Raw genomic sequence first — 18846 nt, 5'->3', positions numbered from 1 at the left:
TTCCACAGGATATGCAGCTGGCTGTGTGCTAAGAGCCTGCTTCTGCAGAAAAAAATACCTCCCCCTTTCCATCTAATGCAAATGTAAAATCACCAGAGCAATACCAAACAGCTTTCTGAGACCAACAACATGTGTAGCCTGGGTGACTGACTACACTCCAGCAAGGGCAACCAGCCTTACTGATGCTGAATGTATTTGCATTACTGAGTGCAACCTCAAACCCTTAAAGTATTCCTTATTTATACCAGTACACCTTAATTTATCGTAAAAACATAGTCCATATTATTTTACATGTTCCTCACATTTAAACTTCTCCCAAAACAGAAAATGATAAACACAACTTCAACAAAACGAATTCCATTTCTATTATTAATTTCTTAATTTACCATATACATCCCCTCTCAAACTCTAAACTCACCTTTAAAATTAGTTAGTTGTGAAAGAAATGTGGCACTCAAACAGCAAATTATCAGAGCCAGGATCTCTGTTCTGTACACCTCTCTCCTCTCAGCAGAACCAGATAATGGCAAACTTTCCCTCTCTTTTTCCACACATATACATGTAAGTTTCAAATCTCAGTGCTTCCCCATTTTTTTCAAATGTAATCACACATTTCTATTGGTTGAAAACCAACCCTTTTCCAAAAGTACCCTTCCCCCAACTTGACTTCTGCCTAGTACCCTTCCCCCAACTTGACTTCTGCCTACTACCATAGCAACAGCTCTCGAAACACTGCTGTGCAGAGTTAGGTCAGAAGTTCATCAAACAATGTTTCATTTCCAAAGAGCAGGAGTGCTTGACTTTTCTGTACCAATACAAAACATGCTTCTATAAATTTACACATACAGCCTAGTTTTTATTCTAGAATTGTATGAAACAGCCAATCAGTTTAAAAAAAAATATATATATATGTATGCCTCCATTTCCAAACTGTCTTTCATTTCTTTTTACCATTCTACTGAATTACACCTCCTGAGTGCATCCAGTTCTCCTTTGAAGATGTTCACAGTGTGGATTGTAGGGCACAGCTATGTCTTCTGGAGTGAAAAGTATGCAGAGAAAACAGGTATGGTGAGAGACCTTGCTTTGCCAAATGTAGACATTAAATGGATTGGTCAGAGAGGGTTAAAGTGGCACCAATTGATGCCATTGGTGAAATCCTTCATGCAAATCCAACACCCTGACCTCATAATAGTGCACTGTGGTGGCAATGACCTAGGCACTTTGACTGGGGTAGGTCTGGAAATGCTTATGAAGGAGACCTTTGCACAACTGTTTTCACGTTTCCCTAAAACTGCCTTTGTGTTTTCTAACATATGCCAAAGGCAAAAATGGAACTGGTCCAATCATTTCTGTCCACAGATTGACAAAGCAAGAAAGCACGTCAACAAATCTGTTTCTGCTTTCCTCCGAGACTATGGTATGGGTTCCATTTACCACAACAACTTGCGTTACGACATGCAAGACATTTATAGAGGAGATGGTGTGCACTTCAATGATGAAGGGAACAGAGTCTTCCTCTTGAACCTTAGACTCTGCATCAGTACTTACTTGTAGGTACCAATAAAAAATCACTTCATAAACACAACGGCTCTTTTTAGAGCCCCCTAATATCTAAACACTTAAATCTGCATTTCATATCTTTTTTTATTTTTTTTTTACCGTACGCGTACGTTGAGCTTACCGTACGCGTACCCCGCGATTTTTTTTTTAAATTAATAAATGGTTTTTTTGTACTTTTCTGTCCTTCTTTGACCCCCTTTTAAATGTTATGGGGTCTGTAACTCTATTCCTTGTCCCCTTTTCAAGTTATCACCCTTTTTTTCCTGAGTGAAACACACAAAATGGCGGCTGCCGCTTCCTGGTTTTGACCGAGTCGAATGTTTACTAAGATCTAAGAGCCAATCAGAATCGCGCTCGCGTACGTCACCGTACGCGTACGGTACGCGCACCGTAAGCGCACCGTAAGCTGGCTCAGATATATATATTGATTTAAAGGCTATTTTCTCAGAATCTACTGAACAGATTTACACCAAACCTAAAAAAGGCACTTCCTTGACCTGAGGACTACCTCTCTGCCAAATTTCTTTAAATTCTGTTCAGCCGTTCGGGCTGTAGCTCTGTCTAAAGGTCCTATGGAAAAATGCATGGGAAAAACGCGTTTTGGGACCCCCCTTTTATCTCAGCCCCTGCTTGACGAATCCCCCCGAGACTTTCAGGGTAGGAGCGGAGCTCAACGCCCCACCTATTTTGAAATTTTCGCGAGGATTCGTCGACCGGCGCCAAAGTTATTCAAAATAGAATGTTGCGGATTTCCTATGGTAAGAGGGTCCTAACTATAACTATCTACTGGCGACCGCCAGTAGATAATATATATATATATTTATATTTATATATATATTTATATAGATACCTGCTTCGAACCCTGTTATGTCAACCTTTATATGGACTGGTGGGAGCAGCAGGTGCTCAAGATTAAACATGCTGTCAGAATGGGGGGAGAATGTGGTCGTTTGGATAACATTTATAGATGATGTTTTAATCCTCTTGAAAGGTTCAAGAAATCAGCTGACAGGTTTGTTTCTACTCTGAATGATAATTCCTTAAATCTACAGTTCACTAGCTCAATTAGTGACTCGCAAGTTTGCTTTTTAGATCTGGAGATGTTTGTGAAAAATGAGAAGATACACATACATGCTCATAGAAAACCCACGGCAGGGCACTCCATTTTGCACTCATCTACTTTCCACCCACAGAAACTTAAGTACATCATCCCCTATGCGGAGCATATACTTATAAAGAGAAACTGTTGTGACATTTCTTCTTTAAGAGACGCCCAGACTAAACTTTCACAGAGATCCAGAGAGAGGGGCTATGGTACCCAGGTTTTGAAACAAGCCCAATGCAAAGTATAGGACATTGCAAGAGATTCACTACTCTTTCTAGAAAAGACATCTATGGATAAGAGAGACAAGGACAGTGTAAGAGTGATTATTGGGTACAATGGCTATCATGTCAAGGTTATAAATTGCATGAATAGACATTGGCACCTAGTTAAAAGTGACCCTATACTAGGCAGCATATTTCCATGTTAACCCCTTGTAACATCTAGAAGGGCAAAGTCCATGATGCAGCAATTGGTGGTAAGTAGCCTGGAGGTCACTGATGAGGAGGGATGGCTGAAAGCAAATCTGGGTTTCTTTAAATGCCATAAATAGAAGGCATGCAAACATGGCATGAACTTATGACTTTAAAATAACTCATGAGCTTCCAAAGAACACTTCAGACACATTTTGTCTCTGTTGCCTATGGGATTGACTGACTCATTGTTAGAAATTGAGTTGGTTGACTGGGGTGTGAATGTCACTAAATTAACCTGTGCTTAACCCTGGGTAGCTTGGCACAAAAGGCAGTTAGAGGCAATGTATAAAGTATTTATGCAGCACATAAACAATTATAAAGTTAAAACACAACACAAGAAAGATTCCAAACAAATTAATAAAGATGAAGTACAATGTAATAATTGACACGAAAATTACAAAAATCTAATCAGTAGAACTAAAGTTATGAATTTGTTAAGTTTTTAATAAAAACTAGTGCCTAAAAGATCAACGCACCAACCGTGGTCTTCTAGTTGTGCGAGACCAGGTAAAAGTCAAACATTTTGGCTGACCATGATGGAGCGCGGTTCAGATACAAGAACTGGATTGGGACCGGTCAGTGCTTACCTTCAAACTTTGCAAAATGTATCAGAAACATTTTCTGAGAAGGTAATTTTCAGTGGGGCAAGGCACAGGAAGTACTTGAAGAGGGAGCACCATCATCGGATAGCCTTGAGTCAAAGCCCAGGGAAGATTTCTCTGTTCGATCTTGTCTCTGAAATGTAAGTCAAAAATCTCCAGTGGGACGAGATAAAGGGTTGCAGCTAAAAACAGTTCCATGAGGTCCTATATTCCTTTTTGAGAAGGACCACTGAAAACGATTTGATATTGCAGAAAAGAATGTAGCCAGAATGCCACAAAGTCAACCTGACAGGTGATGCAGCTCAGGCAGAAAGGTGATAAGATTGGTCCTGGTCTCATCCTGATTCTCGGACCAGTTTATTGCCAATATTTCTATGGGGCTCATTTTTGGATTATGGCTACCTGGGCACTCTTATCACCACATACAAGGGTCCAGGAGGAGTGGGGCACTACTTGGTGGATGAGGACTCACTCAGGCTGGGTCCAGGTGTGGGTTCAAGATGGAGGAAGCCTTTGCTGTTCTTGTGGTTCTGAACAGGATGTCAGCAGACTGGGCCTTGTTAGTCACTCTGGAGGTCCTAGGACACATGAATGTCCAGTCCTTGTTCTTAGGCAAAAGGCAACAGGTCCACAGGGCAATAGGGCAACAATTCAGCAGGACAGCAGTCCTTCAGAGCAGCAGTCCAGCTGAGTGGCAGTCCTTACAGCAGCACAGCAGTCCTTCTTCCTGGCAGATTATACACGGGTCCATAAGTGTACTGAAGAATTGGTGTCCGAGATCTTATGTTTATACCCTGGTGCCTTGGTTTGAGAAGGTGTGAGAAGCTTCTAGACAGTGTTTTTGAAGTGCAAACCATTTTCTGTCTCCCCTGGCACCAAGCTTGCTATGGTGGCAATGTGGGGTTGTTATGACCTTTATGGAAAGACAGGGTACAGACCATTCAGTTGCAAGTTGGGCTGAGCTCAACTTAACCCCCAGCAGATGACCCATTCAGCCACACCTAATCCCTCTATTCTGTGACTGTCTGGGAGGAATTCCCAAAGTCTAATTGAGTGTTACGCCCAGTCATATGACACAAGGCAGGTTGTGGGAACAAAAGGGCCAAGGGCAAAAAATGCCATTCTTAAAAGTGTGATACAAAGGTGACTTTACCAGTAAAAAGGGTTTTTCGCCACAATTCTAAAGACACCAAACATAACATAGCTACCTGCTCCCAATTGGAAATTACACCTTATTAAAGGTAATAAAGAATCCCCAATAATATCCTATGGAAGTAGTAGGCATGACAGTAGTGAAAAATGAATTTAGGAGTGTTTCACTATCAGCACATATAAAACTTAACCCCTTCCCCGCTCATGACGGAACCGTTCCGTCATGAGCCACGGTTGCCGTGTGTTCATGACGGAACGGTTCTGTCATGACACGCCCGTTGGTGGCCGCTCCGCCTACGCGGCACTGTTTCCCCGCCTGTGCGGGGGGACAACGCAAATGGGCCGTTCCGTCATGAGCACAGCTCAACTGTGGCTCATGACGGAGCGGCTCCGTCATGAGCACAGGCCCACCGCGCTGGCCCCCTGCCCCCCCCCAGCGCTGCAGCGGAATGTCCGCAGCAGCGAAGGGGTTAAAAGTACACATCAATCCTTTTATTTACCTTGCACCCTGCTCTATGGGCTACCTAGGGCCTACCTCAGGGGTGACTAAGATGTACTAAAAGGGGAGTTTAAGGCTTGGCAAGGGGGTTTTAATGTCAAGTCAGCATGGGAGTTTAAAGTGGGTCGTACAACAAGTGCTGCAGGCCCACTGTTAACATTTAATTTACAGGTCCTAGGTCTATGGTATACAACTCTACAAGGGAATTACAGGTAAATTAAATATGCCATTTAATGAGCGGGTTCACTTCCTGCTCATGACCTAAGTGCATGCGCCAAATGGAAAGGTTCTGTAACATGAACTTTCTAATGTACAGAAATAACTGTTCACAAATCTACAAGCTCATCTTTCTGGACTAACACATAGAACACCAACAAATGCCCACTCTCTGATCTTGTTGACTGTGTATTTTACTGCCACGTTTCTTGTCTTCCCAAGTGTCACTTGCAAATAGCAAAAAATACGTACAAACTACACACAAAAATCTCTCAACCTCTTATTACAACATGTCCATTGAGTCTGAGGGGGGTGGTGTGTGCGTTAACCACCCCAATCCGAAATATTAGTTTTGTACGAGCACCACTTGTGAGCTGTATTCCACCTGGAGATTTCTCCTGTTGCAAGCAGGCACAGCCTCAGGATGGAATACTGTATTTCTCCAGATCTCAAAATCCTTGCTATTCCCTCTCAAAAACTTACAAATACACTCTGCAGCTATAAAAATGGGGCAATATATAACAGAAATGTTTAGTAGCGAATCATAGTAAAGGCCAAAGAGTCTCATTGTAAATTCATCAGTCTGGCCTGCTACTTTTTTGTGAATGGCCTGCAAAACCTATAGTTGTCTGCCTTCTGTGTAGATATTTCTCCACCAAATGCTACTCCGGAAAAAATAAAGCCCTTTCCATCACTTATGTCATTTATGAAGACAGACCCCCAACATGGCGATGTCTTCAGAAATGACAACTAATATCCTGCAGGTGCTGGACATTCTCCTCCAGGCTGTGTCTAGGACTGTCAAAATGACAGACCTGGGCAGATGGAATACTAGTTGGAATGAGGCACAGGGTCAAGACTGCTCTCCATGCCACTGGAATCAAGCTATCCTGGCTGAAGAGGGGTGAAACCCCGAAACCGGTCCTAGGATGCTTGTTTCCAGTCCAGGGAGGACCCGGCTTGGCAGTTCGGGCTGGACTGTTCCCATGAGGCACAGGGTCAAGACTGATTTGCATATGGCTGGGTTCAAACTGGAACGGCATGGTGAGCAAAAAAACGATGGATTTAGGCCCAGATCTCTGTACTGGGGTGAATGTATGACATTGTTCTGCATTCTGTCCATCAATTGTTGTTTTTGCATTTCTCAACCCGAGTGGGAAGGGTATGCCCAGACGTGGGTCCCTTGCTCTCCATGCCACTGGAATTAGGCTATCCTGGCTGAAGAAGGGTGAAACACCGAAACCGGTCCTAGGATGCTTGTTTCCAGTCCAGGGAGGACCCGGCTTGGCAGTTCGGGCTGGACTGTTCCCATGAGGCACAGGGTAAAGACTGATTTGCATATGGCTGGGTTCAAACTGGAACGGCATGGTGAGCAAAAAAACGATGGATTTAGGCCCAGATCTCTGTACTGGGGTGAATGTATGACATTGTTCTGCATTCTGTCCATCAATTGTTGCTTTTGCATTTGTCACCCCGAGTGGGAAGGGTATGCCCAGACGTGGGTCCCTTGCTCTCCATGCCACTGGAATCAAGCTATCCTGGCAGAAGAGGGGTGAAACCCCGAAACCGGTCCTAGGGTGCTTGTTTCCAGTCCAGGGAGGACCCGGCTTGGCAGTTCCGGCTGGACTGTTCCCATGAGGCACAGGGTCAAGACTGATTTGCATATGGCTGGGTTCAAACTGGAACGGCATGGTGAGCAAAAAAACGATGGATTTAGGCCCAGATCTCTGTACTGGGGTGAATGTATGACATTGTTCTGCATTCTGTCCATCAATTGTTGTTTTTGCACTTTTTTTATACTAGTTGGAATGACATTAGAGGGGCTACTCTAACTAGGGCATAGCCTCTGATGCCTTTCAACTGGCATCAGATCTCTACAATCGTTTTTCCAATGGTCATGATGTGACTTGAGAACCAAAAGCTGCCCTGGAAAACCTGCTCAAACCTGTCCTGCTCCCTTTGTCTCCTCACACCATCTCTCACTCGTTTGATCCGGCCGTTCGCTCTCTCTCCTTCCCTATTCTGTCTCTTCTCCTTCTTTCATCGTTTATCTCTACCTTCCTCTCCCTCTCTTTCTCTCTCTCTCTTGAAGCCTCCTTGTGCCTGCTGAAATTAACCAGTGGGAAATAGATAAAGTGACAGAGGCACGTAGAGTGGCCACAGGCTTTCAAACTTGGCCTTCAAGGACTCCAGCCACCCGGGGAAATGCCCTGTAAACTAAAAGGCCCTTCTGGCCCTGCCAGTGACTCAGATGCAGCTGATCTCCATAAAGGGTGGGGGTGCTAAGAAGGAGGTGGATGCGTCATCTAGCAATGGGCAGATGTCTATTCACCACATTCCTGAAAATAAGGATTAAAGGAGTTACAGTGCACAAATTCTTCAGTTCTTAGCAAGGAGTGACTTTCAGTGAAAGTTACTCCTGACTCCTAGCACCAGTCTCATCAATCGGTTTCCCTGTTTGACATCAACGTGAGGGCAGCCCTTGTTTTTGTAGTAAGATTAGTCTGGATCATACCACTTTAACAGTCAAGATATCTTCCTTGAAGTGACGTATCTCTTGAAGCCTGAAGTCATAGCCACTGTCATCTTCCAAGGATCCAACAAATTTGCCATTCCTGTTAGGGAGAAATTAAGAAGTGACATGAAGAAGATTTTTAAGAAAGGTGCTGCTTAAACAACCCATTTATTTGTTTTATAAAACCCATTTGGGCATCACTATCAGTAACAGGCTGAAGGGTTGATTCCCATCTTATGTTTAAATCACCAAGCTAAATGCTCAGGAAAAAACACCCTTCATAATTTAAATACATCTTTGACAAGTAAGCAATATTTATGAGATTGTGATGCAGCCATTGCTCTAATGAAAGGATCTGTTGTGGTCATAGTGTATGTACTAAGTGAAGAGACGTGGCAGGGTAAGAGTAAGGCACTGCTTCCAAAGCACAACTGGCAGAGGGGAATTTCAACTAGTCCATCAATGAAAGCATCCCTGTGGGGGTGCCACACATGTGAAGTCAAGTCAAGTCAATTCCACCTCATAAAACATACACACCCAAAAACACTAAAACCTTCTGTATTGATGTGTTTGTTGACACTTTTTGTATTTTTTAAAGTTTTTTTCACTTTTTCACTTAAACATTTTAATTAATTTCAAAAAACGAGACGATATAGATTAATAGTGCAATAGGTTAGCTTATGTTTCAGCTAGACTGCAGGAGACCTAGATTGTCAGTGCTGTAGATTAATATTTTATATGAAACCTCAGTTTACTACAGCATGAGGAGTTTTACTACAAAATTCTCTTGGTTTTACGCCAATTCGAATTCACACATTATTAAATAAATAGCTGAGTGGAAGGGCTAATAACTGATGCCCAATGCTTTAGTTTATCATTCATAATGATACAAAACTGAATGGATTTTTTTTTAACTAACTATCTATTGAGATCATAGAAACAAAGGGAAAAAATCAAATGCATAAAGTGAGAATCAGGCTCCAAAAATGCAGCTCAAGTGGCAGATTTGAGCAAGACTCAAAAAGCCAATTAATTGTGTAATATCCTTAGGACACTTGTATGTCAAAATTTCAGTCTGAAATGTGGTCCTTCAGATATATCGAGACCATATTATCAACTCAAAGTATCACTTACCATAAGTGACGATTCATTTGTGTAAATTTTGTTAATGTCATTTTTGGAATGGAATGTTGTATTGTAAGAGTTCTTATGGCAGAATCCCTAAACATAATTCGGTATATTGTTGTAAAATGATTTCCTGCTGCTGTAGTGATGAAAGGGGGTCCTTTATTGGTGCAACTACCCTGTCGTGTTGCCATCAGGCCAGCTAACTACTCCAGTTGACATTCTGAAAGTTCCTATAGAACATTATTTAAAGGATGGAACCTCCAGGAATTTCAAGTAGACTTGAACTCAAAAAACATCTTTTGTACATATCTCTTTCCTTTTACACCGACATGAACAAAAATAAATAGAAGAAAATAAATAAAACTTCAAGCACATTTGGAGTTGGTTGGAAAGGACTCTCCATCACAGACGCCAGTCAGCCAGTCATATACTTCTATATGAAATGTTGGAATCAGGCTGCCAGTCTGGGCAAACCTCAAAGAGCTGTTTCAGATCCCCCCAGGCCTCACACTCTGGAGTAGAGGCTTGTGATAAAATGTCAGCACTATCGTCACTCCACATACATAAGTAAGAAAATGTTCCAAACCCGAGCAGCTGCCAGGAACTTTCTTTCGATTATTGAATAATTCCTTTCAGCTTTTTGGCAAAGAAGGAAAGGCGAAAGTAACCATACCTTCCTGGGTTTTGGCCCTTTAACATTCTCTGAAATGTGTCTCCTTCACAGTCTTCAACCTCTGCTACTCGAATGTTGTTGCTGTCGCTACATATCCGTGCAGAATGTCTTTTCCTGGCATAATTGCTGCATTCCTTTCCACGGGTAAAGTTGTTTTGAGATTTGGCCATAGTGGTCATTACTGACACACCTGTGACCGGGTTTCGACATTGCATTTCCAGTTGCACAATCGCTTGCTTTTCTTCTGATTCCATCTCCCAGTTTTTAAATTCATTGCCTTCACTTCAAGTGGCACTTCATCCACCATTGCTGCTTCACCTGGTTCCCTTCTCTCTCTCCTTTGCGTCTCTTTCATGCATGTCTATCTTGGCAATAGCAATGTCCTCTTTCAATCAGAGATTGCTTGGCACTTCATCCACCATTGCTGCTTCACCTGATTCCCTTCTCTCTCTCCTTTGCGTCTCTTTCATGCATGTCTATCTTGGCAATAGCAATGTCCTCTTTCAATCAGAGATTGCTTGGCACTTCATCCACCATTGCTGCTTCACCTGGTTCCCTTCTCTCTCTCCTTTGCGTCTCTTTCATGCATGTCTATCTTGGCAGTAGCAATGTCCTCTTTCATTCAGAGATTGCTTGCACTTCATCCACCATTGCTCCTTCACCCGATTCCCTTCTCTCTATCCTTTGCGTCTCTTTCATGCATGTCTATCTTGGCAGTAGCAATGTCCTCTTTCATTCAGAGATTGCTTGCACTTCATCCACCATTGCTCCTTCACCCGATTCCCTTCTCTCTATCCTTTGCGTCTCTTTCATGCATGTCTATCTTGGCAGTAGCAATGTCCTCTTTCATTCAGAGATTGCTTGCACTTCATCCACCATTGCTCCTTCACCCGATTCCCTTCTCTCTATCCTTTGCGTCTCTTTCATGCATGTCTATCTTGGCAATAGCAATGTCCTCTTTCATTCAGAGATTGCTTGGCACTTCATCCACCATTGCTGCTTCACCTGGTTCCCTTCTCTCTCTCCTTTGCGTCTCTTTCATGCATGTCTATCTTGGCAGTAGCAATGTCCTCTTTCATTCAGAGATTGCTTGGCACTTCATCCACCATTGCTGCTTCACCTGGTTCCCTTCTCTCTATCCTTTGCGTCTCTTTCATGCATGTCTATCTTGGCAGTAGCAATGTCCTCTTTCATTCAGAGATTGCTTGCACTTCATCCACCATTGCTCCTTCACCCGATTCCCTTCTCTCTATCCTTTGCGTCTCTTTCATGCATGTCTATCTTGGCAGTAGCAATGTCCTCTTTCATTCAGAGATTGCTTGCACTTCATCCACCATTGCTCCTTCACCCGATTCCCTTCTCTCTATCCTTTGCGACTCTTTCATGCATGTCTATCTTGGCAGTAGCAATGTCCTCTTTCAATCAGAGATTGCTTGCCACCCACAGCAGTTCTTGCATTGTGTTGCTCACACAATGCAAGATGAGCAGTTCCTCAGTCTTAGGCCCAATCTGCCTTTTTATAGCCAAGCCCCTCCACTTTGCCACAAGCTCATCCAATGTCTAGCCCTGCCTTTTGGGGTTTGGTGTAGACTGACTTTTCTCTAATCCCAACTTCTCCTCTTTATACACATATGGGATTGCAACTCTTTGGGCATTCACTTTTTTATGAAAAATATGTATATGTATAAATGACCCTTCTTCCCAATGCACTCGATCGTAATACACGTTTCCCTGTCAGAAAAATAATCAAGAGCTTCAATATATTTCTAAAAAGGTTTTACCCACTCCTCCTAATCTGGGGGAGGGGGCCAGCTTCTGGCAGGAAACTAGAAGGTGGGACGACAGCTTGGGCTGTTCCCCTGATGCTGGAGATCAAGGGGCTGTGAGTCGCACTGGATCATTGGATTGTCGTGTACTCATTTTCCCTTTAAATATTCAGATAATACAGTTGTTGAGGCCTCAGCCCTGTGTATAAATGGATGGTGCTCATAGCTATTTCACTACTTGTCTAAGCCCCACTATATTGTCCACGTAGTTACATTCACTGCATTGCATTACTGAAGCTTCATCACATGTTTGATTGGCTGTAGGTGTGTGCTTAATTCCCAGTCCCTCCCAGTGTTCGTGTCAATTGATGCCAATGCAATGCCTTGGTGCCTCAGCTCCCCAAGTTTGAGAGACCCCATCTGCACTAGGTCAAGACTGCAGTGCTGGGCAGAAGCCTCCTTCTCTGGTTGGCCCCGGAGGCACCGGTTGGCACTGCTGCCTGCAGCTGACAAGTGGAATGTTCTTGCCCCTGTGTCCAAGGGATCAGTTGTGCTCGGAAGCAGGTTGCACAGTTGGCCATACCCTGGAATCTAGAGGTGGGTTGCACTGTTGAGAGTGAGGTTTTTGGGGGCATATCAACAAGGGCTTTATCTCTGCTTTTTTGGCTTTAAACACCAAAAAAGCAGAGATAAAACTATCGCCCTATCAACAACAGGGTGCTAACACGCAAATTTGCATGTTAGCACCCTTTTACTCTACGCTTCCCCTTGCATCTCTAATGAGATGCAAAGGGGGCGTTCCAGAGTAAATAATAGGAGAAATGTCGCTAAGCAACATTTCTCCTATTATCAAGAATGTCGCTAACCCTGTTAGAGACAAAAAAAGCAGCGCTAACCGCGTTTAACGCTGCTTTTTTACGTCTGCTAATTTTCAGACTTAGCCATGATATCCTATGGAAGGAGGATATCATGGCTAAGTTTGTGAGTCTCTATCAACAAGGTAACGTGAGATTATCACTGGGTTTCCAGCGATACTCTCACGTTAGCCTGTTAGCGTGAGGATTTTTATCGCTATTGAGATAAGCATTGCTAATAGCACGCTATCTCAGTGATAAAAATTCACGCTAGCCAGCGATAATTATCCTAGCGCTAAGTGCGCTTAGAGATAATTATCGCCGGTTGTTGTGGTTATGCCCCATGGTAAGCAGGCATGGTGCTATTTATGTCTAATAGTGCTGTTCATGTTAAAAGATTTCTAAGACATTTCCCTTTTCCCTGCACACCAGTCTGTTCTTTAGTGCTTGGCCCACAGGCCCCTGAGAAGGCCTTGCCCATCCCCTCACACCTTGAAGAGCTCCTTAGGTTTGTGGAGAGAACCCCAGGGCAGCTACCTCCATTTTGTAGCCCCAGCTTCTTCAAGCCCTATAAACAGCCCAGGGAGTAAGGCCAAAGGACAGGAGTTCAGAGCACAGACTCTGCCATTTGCTATCTGTAACTTTAAACTACTGTTTTCTTCCACTCGTGACTGTTTAAATTTCTTTTTGCCAATCTGTGCTAAGGCTACTAGAACCACCCTACGCCCCCTTCTATAAGGTAAAAAGGAAAGAAAAACTCCCCTGTTCAACAACAAAATATGCAAACGAAAACAAGCATCTTGTAGTGAATTGCGCGGTCCAGGCAGAATCACTTATAGGTGTACTAAGATTAAGAGATAACAATCAGATCTTAGTTTTTCATAGGAAAATGTATCTTCAAAATTCTGAAGGATGACAATCCTCACTGGTGCCCACTATTTTAGGAGGAAGCAATTAACTCACTGTTTAGAGATGAAGATTAATTTGCCATTTCTCAGAGGACTATCTGGGGACAACTACAAATACTAGGGTGTTTCCTCAGCTCAATATTACCCAGGCCTGCTGCAGTATCTGTAATACCAGGCGCAGAAACAGAGCATCACGACGAACACCACCCCCCTACACACCGCCACCGATGAGCCAACCATCACATCCTGGGATCCCCCTACCATCGAACTCATCGCCTTGGCCATGAAGAAAACTCACTCAGGAGCCACAACAGACCCCTGCTCACCGCACATATTCCACAGGGCCGCCACCGTCATTGCACACGAACTAGGATGCACCATCAACACCTCAGATCAGGCATCTGCCCAGACGATTGGAAACAGGCGGAGGTAAATCCCCTCCTTAAGAAACCAACGGCCTACCCAACGGACCTTAAAAACTACCGGCCCATCTCTCTCCTCCCCTTTGCGGCCAAAGTCACCGAGAGACCCGTAAACGGCCAGCTGACCGCCTTCATAGAAGATAACTCCATCCTGGATGCCTCCCAGTCTGGATTCCGCAGCAACCACAGCACCGAGATTGCTCCTCGCCGCCACTGACGACATCCGCTTGCTACTGGATCAGGGACGCTCCCCGACCCTGCACACGTTCAGGAAGGACCTCAACACCTTGCTTTTAGACTGAGCTGGAGCCGCTCCCCCCGCGCCTTGAGACCCTCACAGGTGAGTAGCACGCTGCATAAATCCCCTGATTGATTGATTGATCACTAAGCAAAATAGAATAGGGCCATAAGTGTTCATGCACTGCACAAAAACTGTTCCAATATCAGAGGAAGGGACACAGTTACTCGATTTACTCGCCTGTATTGCAGTACCCTGATTCCTCTCACGGTTAAGTGTCCATGGTTTAAATAAGAAATGAGATGCATGTCTTCAACATGCTTACCGTTTACCTACAAAAACAAAAACAGAGTCACTTAAGAAGGAGAAACAGTGAAAAACTGGTCAGAAACGATGAAGGTGTTTGTGGTGTCTAAATTGCTTCTTCTAATCACGTAAAACCATATGACATTATTTTGTTTAGGCCAAATTCTAAAATCAGGGAGATTTATGTCTTCTACATATGTGTGCATGTGTGTCTGCATGTGGGCAAGCATACTTTTATGTGTGCTTGTGTGCATTTGCATGTATGCATGAAAATTCGTGTCTGTCACATTTATTTCACAAACACATTTCTAATGTGAGTATTCCCCAAACAGGAATGGATCAAATGTGTTGCCAGCAGCTGACATGTGGACTCCCAGGAGATTGCACTCAGCCGTCACGTCAGAGCAGTGTCATTCTGCTTTTGATACATCTAGACTAATCTACACTGCAGCTATACACACAATAGGTGCTTTTCTTTCTTGTGGTATGGTTTGTTTAGAGGGTGCAGCACAGCAATCAAATTAAATGTCTAGAATTACTTACCCTCAGTCTTCATTACTCTGATCCTTCCTTTCTCGCCCCAGTACTTACTTCACTAGGATTCACACTCCACCCTTTCAAATAATCCCCACTTTCCCAGCTGCTTTCTATTCCCTCCTCATCACGTTCCTCCTCCCATTCCTTACTTCATTAATGATATAGCCAATTAGTGTCTTCATCATGGTCTGTTAGTAAAATTCCTGAAGACCTACTACCAAGATAAAGGCCACCATGGGTGTGGATCAAACATAATTACCACACCATGAAGAAAAACAAGCAGGCATCTTTTCTAGGACTGGATGAAATTTCAATTACACCGGCGTAGTTTGCATTATTTTGGAAATTTCAAGGTGCCCTTTGTGAGAAATAGGGTTACTGGTTGTGGGGCGTGAAATCCTACTCAAGAAGATACCATAATTCTTGACCGGGTGAAATGCAAGCTGACCCCAAGTTATCCTGTGCGCACCCCTCTGGTAGCTTGGTGCAAAAGTGTTCAGGCTTAATTTAGAGGCAATGTGTAAAGTATTTATGCAGTGCTTCAAATAGTAATAAAGTGACAACACAACACAAGATAAATCCCATACCAAAATGTAGAAAAATAAAGTAGTATTTAATAAATTATTTGCCACCAAAATGACAAAAATCCTGTCAGTAGAACTAGAGATATTAAGTTTTAAAAATGTCAGTGGAAATAGTGTTTAAAGCGCCAATTGTGGTTAATTGGTCTTGCCAGATTGGGATAAAGTCACAGGTTCTGGCTGACTGCAATGGAGCACAGACCGGATAGAGGGGCCAAGTTAGGCCTGCTGAATGGAGCACCTTAAATCCTGGTTGTAGAGCACTGAAAGATCCTTCATTGAGGATGCATCGTGCAGTGGTGGTTCCAATGAGATATGGGCTGTGTTGCGAGGTCCAGCATTGGGGAGACGTCACAGAGCAGCAGTTCCAAAGAGCTGCGAGGTCCTGTGGGATGGCACAATAAGTGCTGCAGGCCCACTAGTAGCATTTAATTTACATGCTCAGGGCACATGTAGTACAATTTTACTAAGGAATTACAAATAAATTAAAGGTGCCAATTGGGTATTAGTCCATATTACTTTGTTTGAGGGAGGAAAGGGCACAAGCACGGGTTAGCAATGGAAAAGTGTGCAGAGTCCTAAGGCCAAATAAACAAATTCAGCAAAAACAGGAGTAAGGCAAAAGGTTTGGGGAAGACCACCCTACGGCTGACAGGTCTAATGTACATTTTATGTGAAACTCCCCAAATTATGCTATTATGCCTCTTTGTTGCATATTTGTGCCCCATTGGTAGTAAAAATGTGCTATGACTGTTGCCATTCTCGTTTTAATTTACAGCGATAGCCCTAGAGCAACAGAGCACGAGTGGCTGTTTTGGCTGGTTTTAGAAATCTGGGCACCGCTGTTGACCAGTGCTAAAGTGCTCCCTATCTAAAATGTAAGGGTATTTGGTTTCTCCATGATTGGCATATTTTATTTACTAATACATCCATAGTACAGAGCACTATGTGCGCCCAGGGCCTGTAAATCAAAAGCTACGAGTGGGCTTGCCGCACAAATTTTGCCACCCACCTTAGTTGCCCTGCAAACATGTCTCAGTCCTACCACTGCAGTGTCTGTGTGTGTAGTTTTAAACTGCCATTTTGCTTGCCAGCCATTATGAAAATGGGGTGACCCAATAGTGGTCGTGGACCTGGGTTACCAAAGAATCTCTTTGCAAAACAAGGGTTTTATTCCATCATAATTCACACAACAGTAGATTCCTTACTGCAAGGGATAGGGTGAATGGGGTTTTTTAGAAGTTGCTCCAAAAGGAATGTGTGGGAGGAGAGAGAGTGCTCTAGTGTAGGAAGGGTGAAGAAGCAAATCAGAAATGGTGATAAGAGGGAATGATTGCAATTGTTCAGTGGTCAGTCTGATCTAGAGTTTCTCAGTCTCTTTTACACCTGGCCACATTTTTATCATTTCAAATCCATTCGATTTTGAAAATACACAGATCAATACTTGTGTGGCACATAGCAATGGGGGCTCGTGGACCAGGTGGGTGTGTGTGGGCGTCGATGTTTCGACCCATCTTGGGGCGCAAGGGGTACTTGTGGGCCTCGGCCTGCGGGTCTTCCTCAGGACATGTATGGAGCAACCTGGGTACAGATGTGCTGTATGTATCACACACCCGCTGGATAAAGCTGGGTTGGGGAATCCTCCCGTCTAATTAGGGCAGGGCATGTCCTCATCTGTAATTGGAGGATCTACTGTCAGGCTTGTGTTTCTCCTTCTCATTGTATTCACATAGCCATGCTCACCATTAAACTGCACTTACCCATGGGTAAGGGTACAGTGTTGGCTACGAATTCCAGGGCAGTAATTCAGGAGCTTACTTAGTCTTGCATCCGCGATCCGCACACAATCGACATTGATGGACACCACTTTCAAAAGCCTCCTGGGGGGATACTGCATCATGGTGTGGTATTGGTGCACAAATTCTAGATATCAAGTCACTGGAGGAGGAGTCAATGAGCACTAGAAACATCGGGGTGGTCCAGGGGAGCCAGATAGGTGGATAGGCACTAGTATGAAAATGGGTAAGTAAGTGAGCATACGTCAGATTTGGGGGACAATGGATAAGACAAAAAAGTCACAGGATTGAAGCCAGGAAACCTACACCAGGGGGTGATAGATCCGGGAGCCGTGCTTGGTAATCTGTTAGACTTAGGGTCAATATGGTATATGAGAGTGTGCCGTTACCCGGAAGGAAGGGAGGCCTAATGTTGCATGCTGGGATAAAGTAATCTGTCTGAGGAATAAGAAGACAAATCTAGGGGGATTATATGCAATATCAAGAGGGAGAGCTGTGTGTGTGTGTGTATGTGTGTGAGTGATAACCAACAATACCTGGGCTAGTAGCAAGACAGAGCCTTTGGGACATGTGAGTAAGCATATAACAACATTCTTGTGACATACCTCCCTCCCCAGACACCTAACAAACCACCCTTCACCCAACAGCCCCCATTAACAGTTCTCAGTGTGGTGAGGGGGAGTAAAAGAAACAGAGAGAGAACAATTCTACATTACAGAACAGACATCGCCTGTTTTTGTTGAAAAGTTGGTCCTCATCAGAGTTCGTGGGTTGACCCTGATTTGTCCCTAAGCTGAGACGTTTTCCCTGTTCATGGACTGTCAAGCTGACATCACTTTTGAGTTACTGAGTCCCATCACTGCAGTTAATTCTTTACAGATGTGTTTTCATTTGAGTCAGATCTTTGAGGCTGGTTGACGGTTCGTGGAGATTGTCTTGTCTTGTGCTGTGTTCATGGTGATGCCATCCAGTGCATCAAGAAAATATTCCAGCCCTCTCAGTTTTGGTATTCAGATGTTCGGCTTTGGAAGGTAATGATTATGGTAGCCAGCTCGAGGAGGCCATATTTGATGTTCTTCCTCTTGAGTTGAGGGTGGGGAGCTAGAAATTGCTTCTGCGTGATGTTGGATGGCACCAAGAAGTCTGCCACAAATGTGACTTGCATGTTCTCATTGTGATAAAGGGCATGCTTCTTAGATTCCTTGAGGATCTGTTGTGCATGCTGGTGTCTAACATAATACGCCAGGACATGCCTCTGTTGATGGTCTCTAAGCATTCATCAAGAGCGGATCCAGGGGACTCTATGAAATGTATGCAGGGGAGTAAACAACAGGTTCATAAGAGGAGGGATCGCTATAGCCAGAAAGTGAAACATATCCTTCTCAGGTTTTGCAGGGAGGCCTTTGATATGAATGTTGTCCCAGCCACTACAGTCCACCAAGTTGATGGCTTTCTGTAGAAGATATCATAGATCTTGCCCGCAGTCTGTCATACTATCCAGTCAATCAATCA

At 43.8% G+C, this 18846-nt stretch overlaps 1 protein-coding gene across 1 annotated transcript in view; it reads right to left on the bottom strand.

The window, feature by feature from the left end:
* LOC146813317 (putative DBH-like monooxygenase protein 2) overlaps positions 1–18846 on the bottom strand; it is a 289399-nt gene that overhangs the window by 19889 nt on the left and 250664 nt on the right. Inside the window, exons 8-9 of the mRNA XM_085615381.1 lie at positions 14355–14446; positions 8126–8225 (exon numbers count right to left, since the gene is read on the bottom strand). Of these exons, the coding sequence (XP_085471507.1) occupies positions 8126–8225; positions 14355–14446 (192 nt within the window). The remainder of the gene's footprint in view (positions 1–8125; positions 8226–14354; positions 14447–18846) is intronic.

The sequence above is a fragment of the Triturus cristatus genome, chromosome 7 (assembly GCF_964204655.1).
Source record: "Triturus cristatus chromosome 7, aTriCri1.1, whole genome shotgun sequence".
Taxonomy (NCBI): Eukaryota; Metazoa; Chordata; class Amphibia; order Caudata; family Salamandridae; genus Triturus; species Triturus cristatus.
The sequence above is the reverse complement of the archived record's forward strand: the minus strand, read 5'-3'. Positions and strand labels throughout refer to the sequence as shown.